This window comes from Tinamus guttatus, unplaced genomic scaffold (assembly GCF_059628265.1).
Source record: "Tinamus guttatus ecotype Peru unplaced genomic scaffold, ASM5962826v1 Tinamus_guttatus_pri_ptg000459l, whole genome shotgun sequence".
NCBI classification, from domain to species: Eukaryota; Metazoa; Chordata; class Aves; order Tinamiformes; family Tinamidae; genus Tinamus; species Tinamus guttatus.
The window spans coordinates 332,993-347,500 of record NW_028288993.1 but is presented as its reverse complement, the minus strand read 5'-3'; the positions used below and the strand labels follow the sequence as shown (position 1 = coordinate 347,500).

Sequence of the window (14,508 nt, the reverse complement as noted above, 5' to 3'; positions counted from 1 at the left end):
AGGCGGCCGCGCTGCCATGAGCGGTGCCAGGCGCAAGATGTCACCGCGGAGCCGGAGCGGGGCCGGGCACCTGCCGCGGGCTGAGGCGGAGCCGCGCGACGCGCGACGGGGGGACCCGACGGCGCGGGGGGGGCCCGGGCTGCCCGCAGGCCCCGCCGCCCGCTCGGGGCGGGGGATCCGAGGCCGTCCCGGCGGGGGCGGCGAGGCCTCGTGGGAGCCGCGCGGGGCGGCGCCGCGCGGGGGCGGGCGCCCCGACGGCTACTTAAGGCGGGCGGCGCGGGCGCGGCGGCCCGGCCGTGCCCCATGGCGCCGCGGAGCGCGGCCCGGGCGCTCTGCGCCGCCGCCCGCCTGCGCTCCGCGCCCCGACGGGCCGACACGGGGGCCCGGCCGGCGCCGCCGGAGCCCCCCGGCCCGCGGGGCGCCCCCCGCCCGCCGCCGCCGCCCGCCGTGGATTTCGGGGACACGCGCGAGGCTTTTCGGAGCAAGAGCAGCGCGGAGCTGCTGCGGGCGCTGCTCGTGCTGGGGCTCTGCGCCGTGGAGCCGCTCGTGGAGCGCAACCAGGAGGTGAGCGCGGCGCGACGGGGCGGGCCGCGCAGTGCCGCCACGCTCACCCTTCCCCCTCGTGTCCCCTAGCTGCTGCAGCTGAGCCGCCGCGTGCTGGGGCAGCCGCTCTTCGAGCGCCTCATGAAGATGACCTTCTACGGGCAGTTCGTGGCCGGCGAGGACCAGGAGGCCATCAAGCCGCTGCTGCGGCGCAACCAGGCGTTCGGCGTGGGCGCCGTGCTCGACTACAGCGTGGAGGAGGACCTGAGCGCCGAGGAGGCCGAGCGCAAGGAGCTCGAGTGAGCGGCGGCCCCGACGGCGCGGGGAGGGCCCGGGGGGCGCGGGGCCGCCCGAGGGCCGCGCCGCCCGCCGCCCGCCTTAGCCGGGCGCCCATTGGCTGCCCGCGCCCAGCCCCCCGCTCCCATTGGCTGCGGAGTTGGGGCACCGCCCCCTCGCCCCGCTTCCCCTTCCCCCCCCATCGGGTCGCTGCCGCCAGGCCCCCCCCCCGGTCTCTCCCACCCTCCTCTCGCTCTTGCCCCCCCCGTCGCTCTTGCCCGCCCCCCTCGTGGCTCCGGTCCCCTCCCGTTGCTCCTACCCCCCTCTTCGCTCTTGTGTCCCCCCCGCGTCGCTCCTGCCCCCTCCGCCCCGCTAAGGCCGGCGCTGCTGTCGCGGGGAGCCCCCGTCGGGGCTTCCTCCCCCCAGGGCTGTGGGCTGGAGCTGGGCCCAGGGCAGGAGCCGTGGGGCCACCTGGCCGCAGGGCCCGTGACCCCCCGCGGTCCTCGCTGCGGAGACAGCGACAGGGCCAGCCCCGCCGTAGTGCGTTCGGAGCAGGCGCCCGCTTGGCAGGCAGCAGCTTTCGGGTGCGGGGAGTGACGCGGGCACTGCTGCCACCACGCTGCGCTCGCCCAGCGTGAGCATTATCTCCCCTCGCCATGTGGCTGCTGCTTATCAGGGGGCCCTTGCTCGTCTCTAGCTCACAGGTGGCCCCGTGCGCGGTGCTCCTTGCTCGCCAAAGGGGTGTTTCCAGGAGCGGCTGCAATGCGCCCGCGTCCCCGGCCTGGCGGGCACAGTGTGTGCAGGAGCCGCAGGCACAGCCCTGCTCAGCATCCCACTGGGATTTGGCTCCCCCAGCATAATCCCAGGCGCCAGTGACTGCTAGCGCCCATGCCGCCAGCATGCGGAATGAGGGATCCCTGCTGGCACTCAGAGCCTGGCTGCAGTCCCTGGGTCTGGTCCTGCCCGTGACTTAGTTGTGGGGGCTGCTGAGGTCCCAAACTCTGCCCACCGCGGTGGCTTGGGCTGCTCCACAGGAGTGCGGGGCCATGAGCAGGGCTTGTTCAAGCCATGAGCTAGTAAATGGACAAGGGAAAAGGTAACTCCATTCTGGTCCTGCAGGGATGTCATGGCAGGGGGCAAAGCCCAGGGTGAGGCATCTGTGGCACTGCATTGTGCCCTGGCCCGTGCTGAGCCCGGCTCTGTCTGCTCTGTTCAGAGGCAGGAGCCCCAGTTGCTGCTGCTTCTGCGCATGAAGCAGCTGAACGCGGCTGGGACAGGGTGAGGTGTCCGGGGCTCATAGACGTGAAGGCTTCAGCTGGGAGCATTAACGCACCAGCTTGGCTGGCAGTGACCAGCCCCGGTGCTCCAGGGTGCTCCCTACCCACTGCAGCGGTCTCTGCCACCCTGCCTGGCCAGCTCCCAGTGCCCCGGCAGGCCTTGACCCCGTCCTCGTGGCGCAAGGACGGCAGCCGCGGTGAAGCCGCGGTGACGTGGGCGGCCAAGGGCCCCGCGGGGGTGCCAGCACCTGTGTCGGGGGCCTGTGGGGACCTTGGCAGCAGCCCCGAATGGAGGCAGCGCTGCAAGAGGGTTGGCAGCGGTGGGGGGGACATTTGGCTGCTCTGCCTTGTCAGCGCGGATGGAAAGGTGACAGCTCACAGGGAAGGAGGCTGGGAAGTGGCTTCCTCCCCGCGGGGGTGAGTGGAGAGCCCGTGGGGGCTGATGGTGCAGCCTCCAGGCTGTCGCTCACCTCTGCGCTTCCTGAGGCAGCAGCCGTCACGGACACCCTGCAGGCAGCTCTGCCAAGCAGCGCTCGGACAGGACTCGTAGAGTTGCTGCAGCCTTGCACTGGTGTCTGCAAAAAACGTGTTGCATGTGTGGAGGATTGAGGGGCTGTTCCTGCCTGGCTTTATTCCTTGACCATCGTCCAGAGCTGAGCTTCCCACAATGGTTATACTTTCCTTGGATGTGATAATTTGGGACAACCTCTCCCTGATGGTTGCTCATCCCCTCTCGCAGACCCCTCTGCTGATGGGCGAAGCAAACGCACTGTTCTTCTGGCACCTTGCTGCAAACCTGCAGCGAGATGGAGCGTTACCTACCCGCTTCGCACAAAGGAACCTCTGTGCTTCTCCTGAAACAGCTTCTTTGGGCTCGCAGGAAGCTTTCAGCAGGCTCAAGTCTGCTGTGTCAGCTGAATTAGTCTCTCACAGCAATCCAGCACGCTTGCTTTCCCCTCACTGCATTGATTCTTCCCCACCAAAGCAGAATTGTGCCAGCTCGACTTTAACGCTTTCTCTGGTTCGGTACTGACAAGACCTCGTGTCTTGCAGATAATTCCTTGCCAGTTAAAGCCTTCTAGAAGTTTTAGGGTAGGGCTTAGTGCTGCTTCCCGCTGCGAGACACTTGCTATCTGTTGGCAAAAGGGTGACCAGGTATAAGTTGAGTGCAGCTGCTCTGGGTTAAAGTGGCGTCTGGATGCTGCAGGAAGGCTCTGCTGGCCAAGACTAATGTTACAAAAGAAACAGATAATATCCAGGAAAAGCTATTGCTTCAGCTGGAAGAAGGAGTCTCCTTTATTTTGCTTGATGCACAATAATAAAGTGAACATCATGACATTTGCTTTATGTGCCACCTCAGGGAGCAAAGGACCCGCTGCAGTCAGGAACGTTGCTGCAAAAAGTCCATTAATCTTCAGGGACACAAAATGCTTCAAAATCGAGGGTGTCTCTTTGCTAGTTCAGTTTTGTGCGTTTGCTCTGCATAGGTCTGGGAAAGCTCTGCTTCCTGCTGCTTGTCTGTAGCGTCTCAGGTGCTGGATACGAGGGCTCTGCACTTGGGAGTGCTCTGCATTTGCAGAACGGTCCTGCTTTGTTGCACTGGGGACCTGTTTGCAGGGCACATCTCTGCTGCCGTGTCCCCAGCATCCCAAGCATGTCTTGCACTGTGACATGCTGCTTGCTCCAAGGGGATCTTCTGTTTGTGGGGGCCTCTGCTTCCACATCTTCTCCTGGGATATATAATGTGTTGTCGCCTTCCTTCCTCCAACTGTTTGTATTCAGAGGCAGAAAGTTTCTTGACCTGTCCTGGGAGGCAGCAAAACCATGGAGAAAACACTGCCGTGCGTGGCAGGTTGTGGCACGGTGCCCGCGGCTCCCGACGCGCTCTGGGTGCTTCTGCCCTGGTTCAGGGGAGGCTTCACTGCGCTCAGAGCAAGCCCAGGTTGCTCCTGCCCCTGGGGACCCGCAGCAGCAGGAAGGGCTTGGCTGCTTGTTCGTGCTTCCCACAGGCCCTAATCCCTGTCACAGGGTTTCCACGTGGCCAGTTTTGTTCGTTGACAGGGTCGCGCGTCTCAGCTCCTGCGAGATGCTCTCTGACTCTGGCTCCACTGGCTTCCTGTTCTGCTCCTGCTGCTTCCCTTTAAGGCCCTTTCCTGCATGTCCAGAGGGAAAGGTGATTTTGGGACGCTGACTCCAGAGTTGCAGAGGATGGATCTCCAGGGAGGGGGCAGCTCTGGGCGTCGCTTTCTAGATATGCGAGATCTGCATCCATGGGCTGGATTGGAGGTGCCAGGCCCAGCTGCTCAAGTTAGAGGAGGCAATCATGGCTTGGCCAGCAACAGCCTGTCCGGGCCCTGTTATCTCGATGTCACAAAGTTTGGGCTTGAGATGACATGCAAGGTCAGCTGGAGTTGAAGCTGAGCCTTTCTCTGTTTGCGAATCGTTGGCTAATGCTTCGGCGCAGGCAGCTGGACCGCTGGCAGGAGAGCCTGCAGCTTGGCGGAGTGGAAAAGCCCTTGGCGTGGGGATGGCACCTGGAGCGCCGCCAGGCTGCGGAGGCGCCGGGCCAAGGCTTGGCGTGACGGGCGAGGAGCGCGGGCGGCCGCGGCACCAGCGCTGGCCTCGTCCTTGCTCCGGGATGGACATCCCTGCCTGCAGCTCCTCAGGGTTTTGCAGCCCTCCGGATCCCTCGTGGGAGCTGCCCTGGCCACAGGAAGGGACATCTTCCTCGTGCCACCACAGCTCCCTGTGGGAGCGTTGGGCATCTGCCCTGCTGGCGGAGGCTGCACTGACCGCGGCTGGATGTGTTAGTGCCAGGACTGCAAGGCAAGACCAGCCCTGGTGGTGGGCGGGCGCCGGGGAGCCTGGGCAGCTGCCCCGCTCACCGCGGTCACCTTGCCTCCTTTCTCTTCTCAGATCCTGCACCTCTGCAGCTGAGAAGGACACGGGAGGTGAGTGAAGCGGCCACTCCTGCCCGCAGTAGATAGGTCCAGCCAGCGCCATGGGCATCCACAGCCTCCGAGCACAAGTTGGTTGGGAAACGCTCTTGGCTTTTCTCAGCCAACGCCGCTCCTCAGCAATGGCTGAGTCCCTGCCTGGGCAACAGAGCATGAAGGACCCATTTGATGACCTGTTTTGGCAACTTGTATGGTCCAAGCCAGAACCTCTTTGCCCCAGCGCCTGTCCCGAGCCTATGGGTGGGAAGCAGGACTCATGAGGAGGCTGTAAGAGCCCTGCAGAGGTGCACAGCCCACCTCTGGCCTCTTCTGCAGGAGCAGAGCAGAGAGAGAAGCAGTACCGGGCCCACCGCGGCTTTGGAGACCGCCGCGGCGGGGTCATCAGCGCCCGTACGTACTTCTACGCTGATGAGGCCAAGTGTGACCAGCACATGGAGATCTTCCTGCGCTGTATCGATGCCTCGGGTGAGTGCTCTGCCATGCCCTGAGCTGTGCCGGGGTACTCGGGAGTCCACAGGCAGCGGGCCCGGCGCTCTGCAGCCCCATGGCTGGGCTTTCTGCACAGCCTGTGCCCACATCTCGGCTGTTCCTCCCACCTGGGAGCTCTTCTTGGCTCATCAGCTTTGTGCTTCGTGGCTCTGTGCAGGCGGCAGCTCTGAGGACGGCTTCTCAGCCATCAAGCTGACGGCCCTGGGCAGGCCGCAGTTCCTGGTAAGTGCCCGGGGGTGCCCAGGGCTGCCTCGTGGTGCCACGAGGAGAAGGGCTGTGGCTGGGCAGGGTCCTGCCAAGCCCGGCATGGGCAGCTCACGCCCAGCTCTGCTCCTGCAGCTGCAGTTCTCGGAGGTGCTGGTGAAGTGGCGGAGGTTCTTCCACCAAATGGCTGCAGAGCAGGGCCAGGCTGGGCGGGCAGCCCTGGAGACGAAGCTGGAGGTGGAGAAATTGCAGGTGAGCGGGGTGATGCCCAAGGGACAAGGCTGTGCTGCAGGAGGGATGGGCGGGACCTGCCACCACACAGGGACTGCTGGAGGTTGTTGATTTCCACAGGGCAACCTGAGCAGCTCTGCCCTGTGATGCCTCAGATCCAGACTGGGTTTTGCAGCCCGCTGTTGTGCTCTTCCCTCCATCCTGGTCCTCGCCCTGCCTTTCCCCTGCTGGTTTACTGCTGTCTTCAGTTGAGGGGCTCCCACTCCTCCCTGTTGCCATGATCCCCGTCCTGTCACACTCCTCCTTGGACCGCTGGCCGTGCTGGAGTGGGCTGCTCCTTGCACTGATGTAGCTCCCTGCACGCTGGCCCTGGGTGTCTTTCTACCCTGCATCGGTACTGACACCCCTCTTGCCGGCAGGAGGCCCTGGCCAATCTTGGCATTGCGACCAAAGCAGAGAGTCAGCACTGGTTCACGGGCGAGAACCTGGGCCTGAGCGGGTAAGTGCGGGCCCTGCAGTTCGCGGGGTGCGAGGGGAGCTTGACATTGGCCAGGGTGTCTCCAAACAGAGCAGGTTCTGCTGGGGTGACTGGCTGGGTCGGGGGGCTGCGTGGGGCAGTTGTGCACCCTGCAGGCCGGTGCGGGGTGGGAGCGGGCAGAGACCTCCTTGCTCTGCCTGGAGCAGCCCGTGGTGACCTGGCTCTCTGCTCACAGCACTGTGGACCTGCTGGACTGGAACAGCCTCATCGACAGCCGCACCAAGCTCTCCAAGCTGCTGCTGGTCCCCAACATGAAGGTGGGTAAGCTCAGCCCTGGCGCAGCCCTGCGGGCAGTGCCAATGCCAGGCAGCTCCTCCTTATCCCTGCCTGCTGCTCCTCAGGGACCCTTCCCCATTAGGCATCTACCACCTTCTCTTTTTGGCCTCCAGCCCAGGGCATGAGCTTGTCCCTCTCCTCATGGGAAGAGGAGCCCTCCTTTTCCCATGGGCACCGAAGTGTAGGTCCAAGCATGGAGCTGCTTTCCACAAGCCAGGAGCTAGGCATTTGGATGCCAAGGGAGAGGACTCGGTGCTCCTGCAGTGCCCTGCTTAATGCAGAGCAGAGTCAGGCCTGGCAGCTGCAGGCAGCACGGCGGAGAGGGGGAGCAGGGCAGAGGGGTGGCAGTGTCACCCGTGCAGCCCTTGAAGGCCCAGAGAGGCAGTTTGTGGCACACGGGAGCTCTGGGGCCGCGGGAGCACTGTCGCCTCCCTGCGCAGCCCGCGCCGGCTGCCGCTCCGGCACAGCCACGTCACCGGGCGCCAGCACAGCCACGGCCCGGGGGTGCCCAGCTGGAGTGGGTGCACGTGGGGCACTGCCCGTGGCTGCGCCGGGGCGGCACCACCACTGGGGACCCCCCGCTCTCTTAGGAGGCCAGACTCACCTAGGCAGCCAGGCCGGGGTGCCTGCCGCAGTTTGGCAAGGGTCTGTCCTGGGCTCCCTGTGCCCTGCCAAGCAGCAGCCAGGCCTGCTTGGGCATCCTTTGCTTGCTGTGCTCATCGCTGGGGCCCAAGGAGCTGGAACCAGGAGCAGTTCAGGAGACCACCTGCAGATAAGTGGCTTCCCGTGGAGTTTTCCTCTGCTTCCAAGCAGGCCCGGCCATAGGCAGCAGCTTCCTGCAGCATCTTTTTTTCCTCAGGCAGGGCAATTCCATGTCCCCGTGGCTGTTCTCATTTCAGACTGGCCAGCTTGAGCCCCTGCTCTCGCGCTTCACCGAGGAGGAGGATCTGCAGATGAAACGGATGCTGCAGAGGATGGACGTCCTTGCAAAGGTCAGGAGGTGCCGGGAGACAGGGCTGGGGCAGGTCCTGCTGCAGAGGGCCGTGCACTGGCAGCAGGCTCAGCCCCATGGTGCTCCCCGTGCAGAGGGCCGCAGAGAGTGGCGTGAGGCTCATGGTGGACGCAGAGCAGTCCTACTTCCAGCCAGCCATCAGTAGGCTCACCCTGGAGATGCAGCGTCGCTTCAACAGGGACCGGGCCGTCATCTTCAACACCTATCAGTGCTACCTGAAGGTGAAGCCCTGCAGGAGACTGCAGGGTCCAGGGGAAGGGACCTGCTGGAGGAGCTGGGTCCTGTGGAGACCTTGGTGTCCCACCAGGGCTGGCTCCTGGAAGTGCAGGGCACATGTGGCACTGATTCAATGACCGTGCGCTGTCTCTTCCACCTGCTGGCAGGAGGCTTATGACAATGTGACTGTGGATGTGGAGCTGTCACGCCGGGAGGGCTGGCACTTTGGCACCAAGCTGGTCCGTGGTGCCTACATGGAGCAGGAACGCAACAGAGCTGCCCAGATTGGCTATGAGGATCCCATCAACCCCACCTATGAGAAGACCAATGAGATGTACCACAGGTAGGCGACAGTCCCAGCCATAGTCCTCCCATCCTACGGGGCACAGACTTGGGCAAGTCTTCCCACAGAGCCCTGTACTGCCCTGCAGGTGCCTGGACTATATCCTGGAGGAGATTAAGCACAGCCGGAAAGCCAGTGTGATGGTAGCATCTCACAACGAGGACACGGTCAAGTTCACCCTGCGCAGGTAGGAGCTGGGGAGGTGGCAGGGACACAGGCCTGTGCCCAGCCTTGCGCCCAAGGACCTGGGGGAGGGAGAGCTGGGCAGAGAAATGGTGAAATGTGCTGCTTTTCTGGTCCATCCTCTGTGCTCAAATACGGTGATTCACCCTTGGATGTGATGCTCAGAGCCTTGCTGTGGGGCCAGAGATGGGGCACAGCACAGTAGCCCATGGCAGTTGCAGAGCGAGCCCCATGGCACAGCCCAGCCCAGCCCAGGGCTGTTCCAATCGCTCGAGTCTTTGGAAGGTGACTTCTGCCCGGGGTAGGGTTGGTGCCGCCTTGTTGTGCTCAGAAGCAGGTCCAGTGTCATGCATGGGGCGTTCTGCTCCTGCCTGCTCCCTCTCTGCTTTTCTCTAACACTGAGGCTTCCGGCCTGCAGGATGATGGAGCTGGGGATCCATCCCTCGGAGAAGAAGGTGTCCTTCGGGCAGCTGCTGGGCATGTGCGACCAAATCACGTTCCCGCTGGGTGAGTGCTGCAGCTCCACTCCCTGGAAACACGAGGGACTCGGGGCTGATGGAGCAGGGCCGGAGCGTCTGTCCCAATGGAAGCAGCGCTGCCAGCGAGCAGGGAGGGAGGTCCTGGCAAAGAGCAGACACGGTGCCGCACATCGCTCCTGCCTCCATCCTCTGCACAGCGTTGCCCAATGTGCAGCTCTGCACCCTCTGCCCTCCTGTAGCTGCATGGGGACAGGATGAGTGACCCCAGCCTTGTTCTCTCCAGTTCTGCTCCTGGCCCAGGCAGTGGATTAGACATGTTAGGGGACCGGCCTAGGCCAGACAGGCTGAGGCATGTGCAGAGCTGCATTTAGCCCAGCCCAGACACATGCAGGACATGCAGGTCACGGGTCTCCCTCCCTTCACAGGTCTCCAGCGTGGAGACCCCCAGGCCAGGAGAGCAGCTTGAGGCAGACTGGGCAGTTGTCCAGCGTGGATCCTGCTCCGTCCTGGAGCTCCCCTAGCAAGCTGGGCTTGGTTGTGTGTCTGCAGTCTCCTCTGGTCATGCTGGAAAAATGTGTTAACTTGATGTTTCTGGTTGAATGCTTCTTGAATTGGCTGGGCCCTGGCCGCTGACATTCCCAGGGCTCCCAGTGACCTTGGCCTTCTCCTATTCAGCTCATTCCCAAGCTTCCAGTGCTGAGCAGGAGGAGGGACTTGCTTTTGCTTCCCACTTCCCTGGGCAGGCTCCTCCACATGTCTGGGCTGCTCCCAGACTTCCCCCTCTCCACTGCTTGGCTGTGTTGTCCATCCAGTGAAATCTGCTGCTGCCGTCTTTGCTGGCCAGGACTTGCTCCCGATTCCCTGAGACCCTCTGAGCCAGTCACACATGTTGTCACTGCACCCTTCCCACCAGCTTGCATCTCCACAATCCCTCCATAGATCACAGCAGGCAACATGGAATGGTCTAGGGATGAGTCAAAGGGCTCTGTCCCCAGTGCCCAGATCCCCTTTCCCAGCTGCCTGTCCCACTGGCTTGTTGCATTTACCCAGAGAAATGTCTAGCCCTGGATGCCCATTGTAGCAGAGCCCAAGGGAGATGGGAGAGCAGGGAATTAAGGAGGCTCCCTTTGGTTCTGAGCATTTTCCTGACCATCCTCTCTGTCTCTCCAGGCCAGGCAGGCTTCCCCGTCTACAAGTATGTGCCCTATGGCCCAGTGAACGAGGTGCTGCCTTACCTGTCCCGGAGGGCCCAGGAGAACAGGGGCTTCATGAAGAGAGCGAACCGAGAGCGGGACCTGCTCTGGAGCGAGTTCAAGAGACGGCTCTTTGCAGGAAGCCTCTTTGGCCCCAACCACTAACTACCCCGTCCGCTGGGATCCAGATGTGCCACTTGGCCCAGCCTGTGCCCATGGAGAAGGCTTGTTGTGCCTTCATGTTTAACCACTATTGCAGTTCCCTTTCCTAGTTCTATTGCAGTTTTTCCCCCAGCGGCCTTTGCCCTGGGCAGAGATGTGTTCTTGTTGCTGTTTGAACCACGTTTGCCTTCTGGAGGTGCCTGGCGTAGGGCTGCCCTGAGTGCCAGCTGGAAGCGCCCCAAGACGAGTCCCCTCTGGCACGTGCCAGGGCTGCAGCTGGGAGTGCAGCTCAGCTGCTGAACACTCCCGGGCCCCCTGGTGAAGGATCTCCTGGTGCTTTGCTCGGGGAGCTTGAGGGTGGAGGAGCAGCCGCCTGCTTCATGGCCAGGGCTCAGGGCCAAGGGCTCAGCTGTCCCCAGCCCTCCCTGAACCAGCATCATGGCACGGCCAGGGCGAGCTCCTGCAGCCGGAGCTGGGGCTTGCCCTGTCTTCCAGCTGCGTCAGTGCAGATGTGGTGAGAGGACCAGCGGAGGTCACAGTGGGGCTGGCAGCGCTGGGCAGGGTGCAGGTGCCTCCTGCCCGTCCCAGGGCAGCTGCATCCTCATCAGCTTTGCACAGACCTGAGTCTCAGACTCGGCCCCATAGGTGCCTGCATTCTGCACGCGGGGGCACGGGGCTGGGCCAGAGCAGGGCACGGGGCTGGTGGCACTCGCCGCGCTGCTCATGTCCCGCTGGCGGGGGCTGACCCCGGCTCTGGGTACCACCATGCAAGAGCCAAACCTGTGCCGGGACAGGCGCAGGCTGGGGAGGCTGCGTGATTCCCTGGGAAGTGCCTGGGAGCTGCTCTGCAGCCGCCTAGTTCTGTCATACACTGGATTTCTGGAGAATAGTGCTGATTAAAATAACTACTGTTTCCAGCCCGACTCTTGGATTCATTGGGCAACCCGAGCACCTGCGTCCTGCCTTGTGCCCCTCATCCCCGAGGTGAGCGTGGTGCCTGCTGCTCAGTCCTGCGAGCCACATGCGGAGCGTGCAGCCAGGAGGAGAGACGGGGCCACCCTCCTTGCCCTGCTCTTTGGAGACCCCGCTGCTTCTCATCCACGGCGGGGATGCAGAGGTAAAAGGCAGGCACGAAATGGCCCCGGAGCGCCCGCTCGCTTGCAAGGCTGCCAGCAGCAGCGGCAGTTGCATGGGAGAGGCGCTGGCGCCGTGCAGCCCCAGCACGCGGGAGCCGAGGCTTCTCCCAAGGCCCGGAGCCTGGAGGGTGACGAGCACCTCATCCCCAGTGACAACAGCTGCAAGGATTTTTCAAACATCTACAAAACAGCGTATTTTTCCTTTTTTTTTTTTTTTGAAATTCATCTGTGTTTTGTGTTTTCTTTTCTCTCTCTCTGTTGCTGAATTTTTCCAAAACACAGCGCAAGGCGAGGCAGGCACCTGGCAGAGCGGTTGCAGCCGAAGCTTGAAAAAGAAAATGCAAATGCTGCTGTCATGGAAAATGTTGAGACCAGCTTGGGGAGCGCTAGCACAGCCCGCTGTGCCTCGAGCCGTGGCCAAAGCCTTGCGGCTGCTCAAGGGACAAGCAGGGCTGGTGGCTCTGGCAGGTCACAGCTAGAAGCCCAAGCAGAGTAGCCCTCTCCCCTGGCACTTTCCATGCCCTGGGGCCTTTTTTTGCACTTTCCTACCCCAAAAAAAACAGGTGCTTAGGCTGGTCTGCTGCCTCTGAGTCCCCTAAGGTGCCGCCAATGCTGGCTCGTCCCCATGCTCGCCTGGCTCTGGCACAGCCCCTGCTCAGGCTTGGATGAGCCCTGGGAAAAAGGAGCAGTGCTGCCTGCTACCCTCAAATCCTAGGAAAAGATAAAGCTGCTTCTGGAGGCCGAGATAGGAGCCAAAAGGAAACGCATCCTTGCACGATACGAGGGTGGAAAATACGTGGGGTGAGAGCTCACTCGGCTCGTCTAGGAAGTAGAGAGCCTGGACAAGAGCAAGGTAAGAGGAGCAGCACTGGGCACAGCAGGAAGGTGATGGAGAGAACAGATAGGAGGGGAATCCTGGCTATGGAAAGGTGCCGGAGCGGGGCTGGCAGCTCCAGGCTGGGCTGGAGGGGGATACTAAGCACGTCCCTGGCCTGTGCACCCGGTTTCCCTGTCACCGGTGACGTTCCCGCTGCCACAAGGCCGGCATTGGGAGTGACCCGTGGCTTCAGTGCCAGTGGCCCAGCACGTCCGTGCCCAGGTGCTCTCGACCACCCGTTTGAGAGTTAACCCTCTCCCCAGCCCTCTTTCCCAAACCCAAAGTTGTACTCCTGGCTGGGTGATTCTCCAGAGGGAATTCCTCCGGCCTCGGCACGGCCCGAGCTGCCACCATCTCGGCATTCCCAAGCCAGGTTCTGGGAGCCAAACGGGGCCACCCTGGTGTTCTGGGCATGTGCCAGGCGAGCTCTCTGAGCAGGACAAGGGTGCACAGCGGAGGCAGAAGAAGCCCCGCAAGGGCAGCTGCTCCAGGGCACGTGGATGCAGGGGGGCATGTGATGGCTCTGTCACCTGCAGTCACTACTGAGTCCCCAACCGTGGCTTGATGGCAACTTTGCTCAGTAGAAGGAGCCTGTTCACCCCTGCCTTCCTGGCTTCACAGTGCCACAGAGGGGTCCAGGGTGCTCCCTGCTGCAGCGTCACTGGTAGATCACAGGGACACTGGTCTTATTGCTTCTTGGTGGACAGGACCTTGGACCAGTACGTGATGAGTCTGGACTCTAAAAAACTGCAACTTACAGCTTCTGGGATAGTCTCCGAAAGAGCTAATAGGAGGAAAGGGTTATTTCAAGGAGAGTTGTTCAGATTATGAAGCATTTGGGCTCTCTGCGCAAGCCACTGCCCATGTTTGGACATTACGAGGTGGGCAACCCACCGGCAGTCATGTTCATTGGGATGCTACTGCAAAGGAGAAGTTCCACCAGCGAGTCCACCAGGGAGGTCCCTGTTGGTGATGAGAGTTCTCCAACCTTCTCATTTGCTCAGTGAAGGAATCCCAGAACAGGAAGGTCCTTGGGACCACCCAGGACTGTCTCACCCACTCCTGAGAGTTCCTAATCCCTACTCAGAGTGATGGAGACTCCATTCCCTCTACAGCAAACCTGCAGAGGTGACCGTGGCCCTCAGACACAGCCCTGTATGAGACGCACGCTCGCTGTCCATATGCCACCACACAGTCCCTTAGATGAAGCTCTTGGAAGAGTGACACAGTCATTCGAATGGAAGGGGGTTCACTTGACTCTCTGGGAAAGCTGAGCCTGCAGATGACGATGCTCCACAGTCTACAAAGCATGAGGAGTAGCAAGGGTTATTGTAGCTTTGTGTTTGCTACACTGCTACACCTGGCAGAGGCTGAGGGTGTTCTCCATCATGCTTTAAACATACGTACAGCTCACAGAGGTCCCTGAAGCTCAGACAAGCTTGGCTTTCTCCTCTGTCTCCTCTGCAGCGACCATCAAAGTTGAGAAGGCAGCTGGTACGGGGTGACGGTCTAGGGCTTCTTGGCCCGCCCGGTAGCAGTGTTGGCTCTGGAGAGATAGGGGAGGATGGCACTGAGGGCCCATAGCACACAGGGCTCAGTGTGATCCTGTACCCTGGGCAATAGGACACGCTCTCCCCCTTGCCCATCTGCAGAGGGGGTGGCAGCTCAAGCCAGGAGCTGTGTGAGCCAATCGGATAGCCAGACCTCAGGGAGTCTCATGGGCACTCGGGGTTATCTTGCTCGGAGGCCCTTTTGCAGTGACAGCCAGGCCAGTCCCACTTGCTTGTCTTCAGGACGCCAGTTCTCCATCTCCTTGCTGAGCTGCCCCCACACCAAAGCAGTGCACAGGCACCTTCCACCTTGGGGGGACATTTGGCTCTATAGAGGCCTTGGGTTTCCTGCGGAGCTCCTGCCTTCCCGATGCTTCCATCTCCTTGGGAGCCCTCAATAGCCAAGGGCCCCAAGGAGCCTCCAGCCTTGCATGCAGAGGTAGCCCCACCGCCTGCCCTACGTGCCACCAGGCTGCGGACGCCAGTGCTGCTGATCTGCTCCATAGTGACCAAATACAGCGTGGGACCATTCCGGGTGTCCAACGTGTCCCCCCAGCAGCTGCGTC

General features: G+C 62.1%; 1 protein-coding gene across 1 annotated transcript; it reads left to right on the top strand.

The window, feature by feature from the left end:
- The first annotated feature begins 303 nt into the window (after positions 1–303).
- PRODH (proline dehydrogenase 1) lies at positions 304–10,560 on the top strand. Its single transcript, XM_088532286.1, has 14 exons — positions 304–564; positions 634–842; positions 5,013–5,047; positions 5,369–5,518; positions 5,700–5,764; positions 5,882–5,998; positions 6,397–6,476; positions 6,691–6,772; positions 7,691–7,783; positions 7,878–8,024; positions 8,187–8,362; positions 8,451–8,549; positions 8,964–9,052; positions 10,195–10,560. Exons 1-14 carry the CDS (start codon positions 304–306, stop codon positions 10,380–10,382), a joined length of 1,791 nt encoding a protein of 596 aa, XP_088388412.1. The 3' UTR covers positions 10,383–10,560.
- The last annotated feature ends 3,948 nt before the right edge of the window (positions 10,561–14,508 follow it).

Bases quoted from the DNA above. Each gene is read 5' to 3' on its own strand.
- PRODH (XM_088532286.1), top strand. From the start codon at position 304: ATGGCGCCGCGGAGCGCGGCCCGGGCGCTCTGCGCCGCCGCCCGCCTG. The intron at 5,999-6,396 runs GTGAGCGGGGTG...TCTTGCCGGCAG, and splicing joins TGGAGGTGGAGAAATTGCAG to GAGGCCCTGGCCAATCTTGG. The intron at 7,784-7,877 runs GTCAGGAGGTGC...CTCCCCGTGCAG, and splicing joins GGATGGACGTCCTTGCAAAG to AGGGCCGCAGAGAGTGGCGT.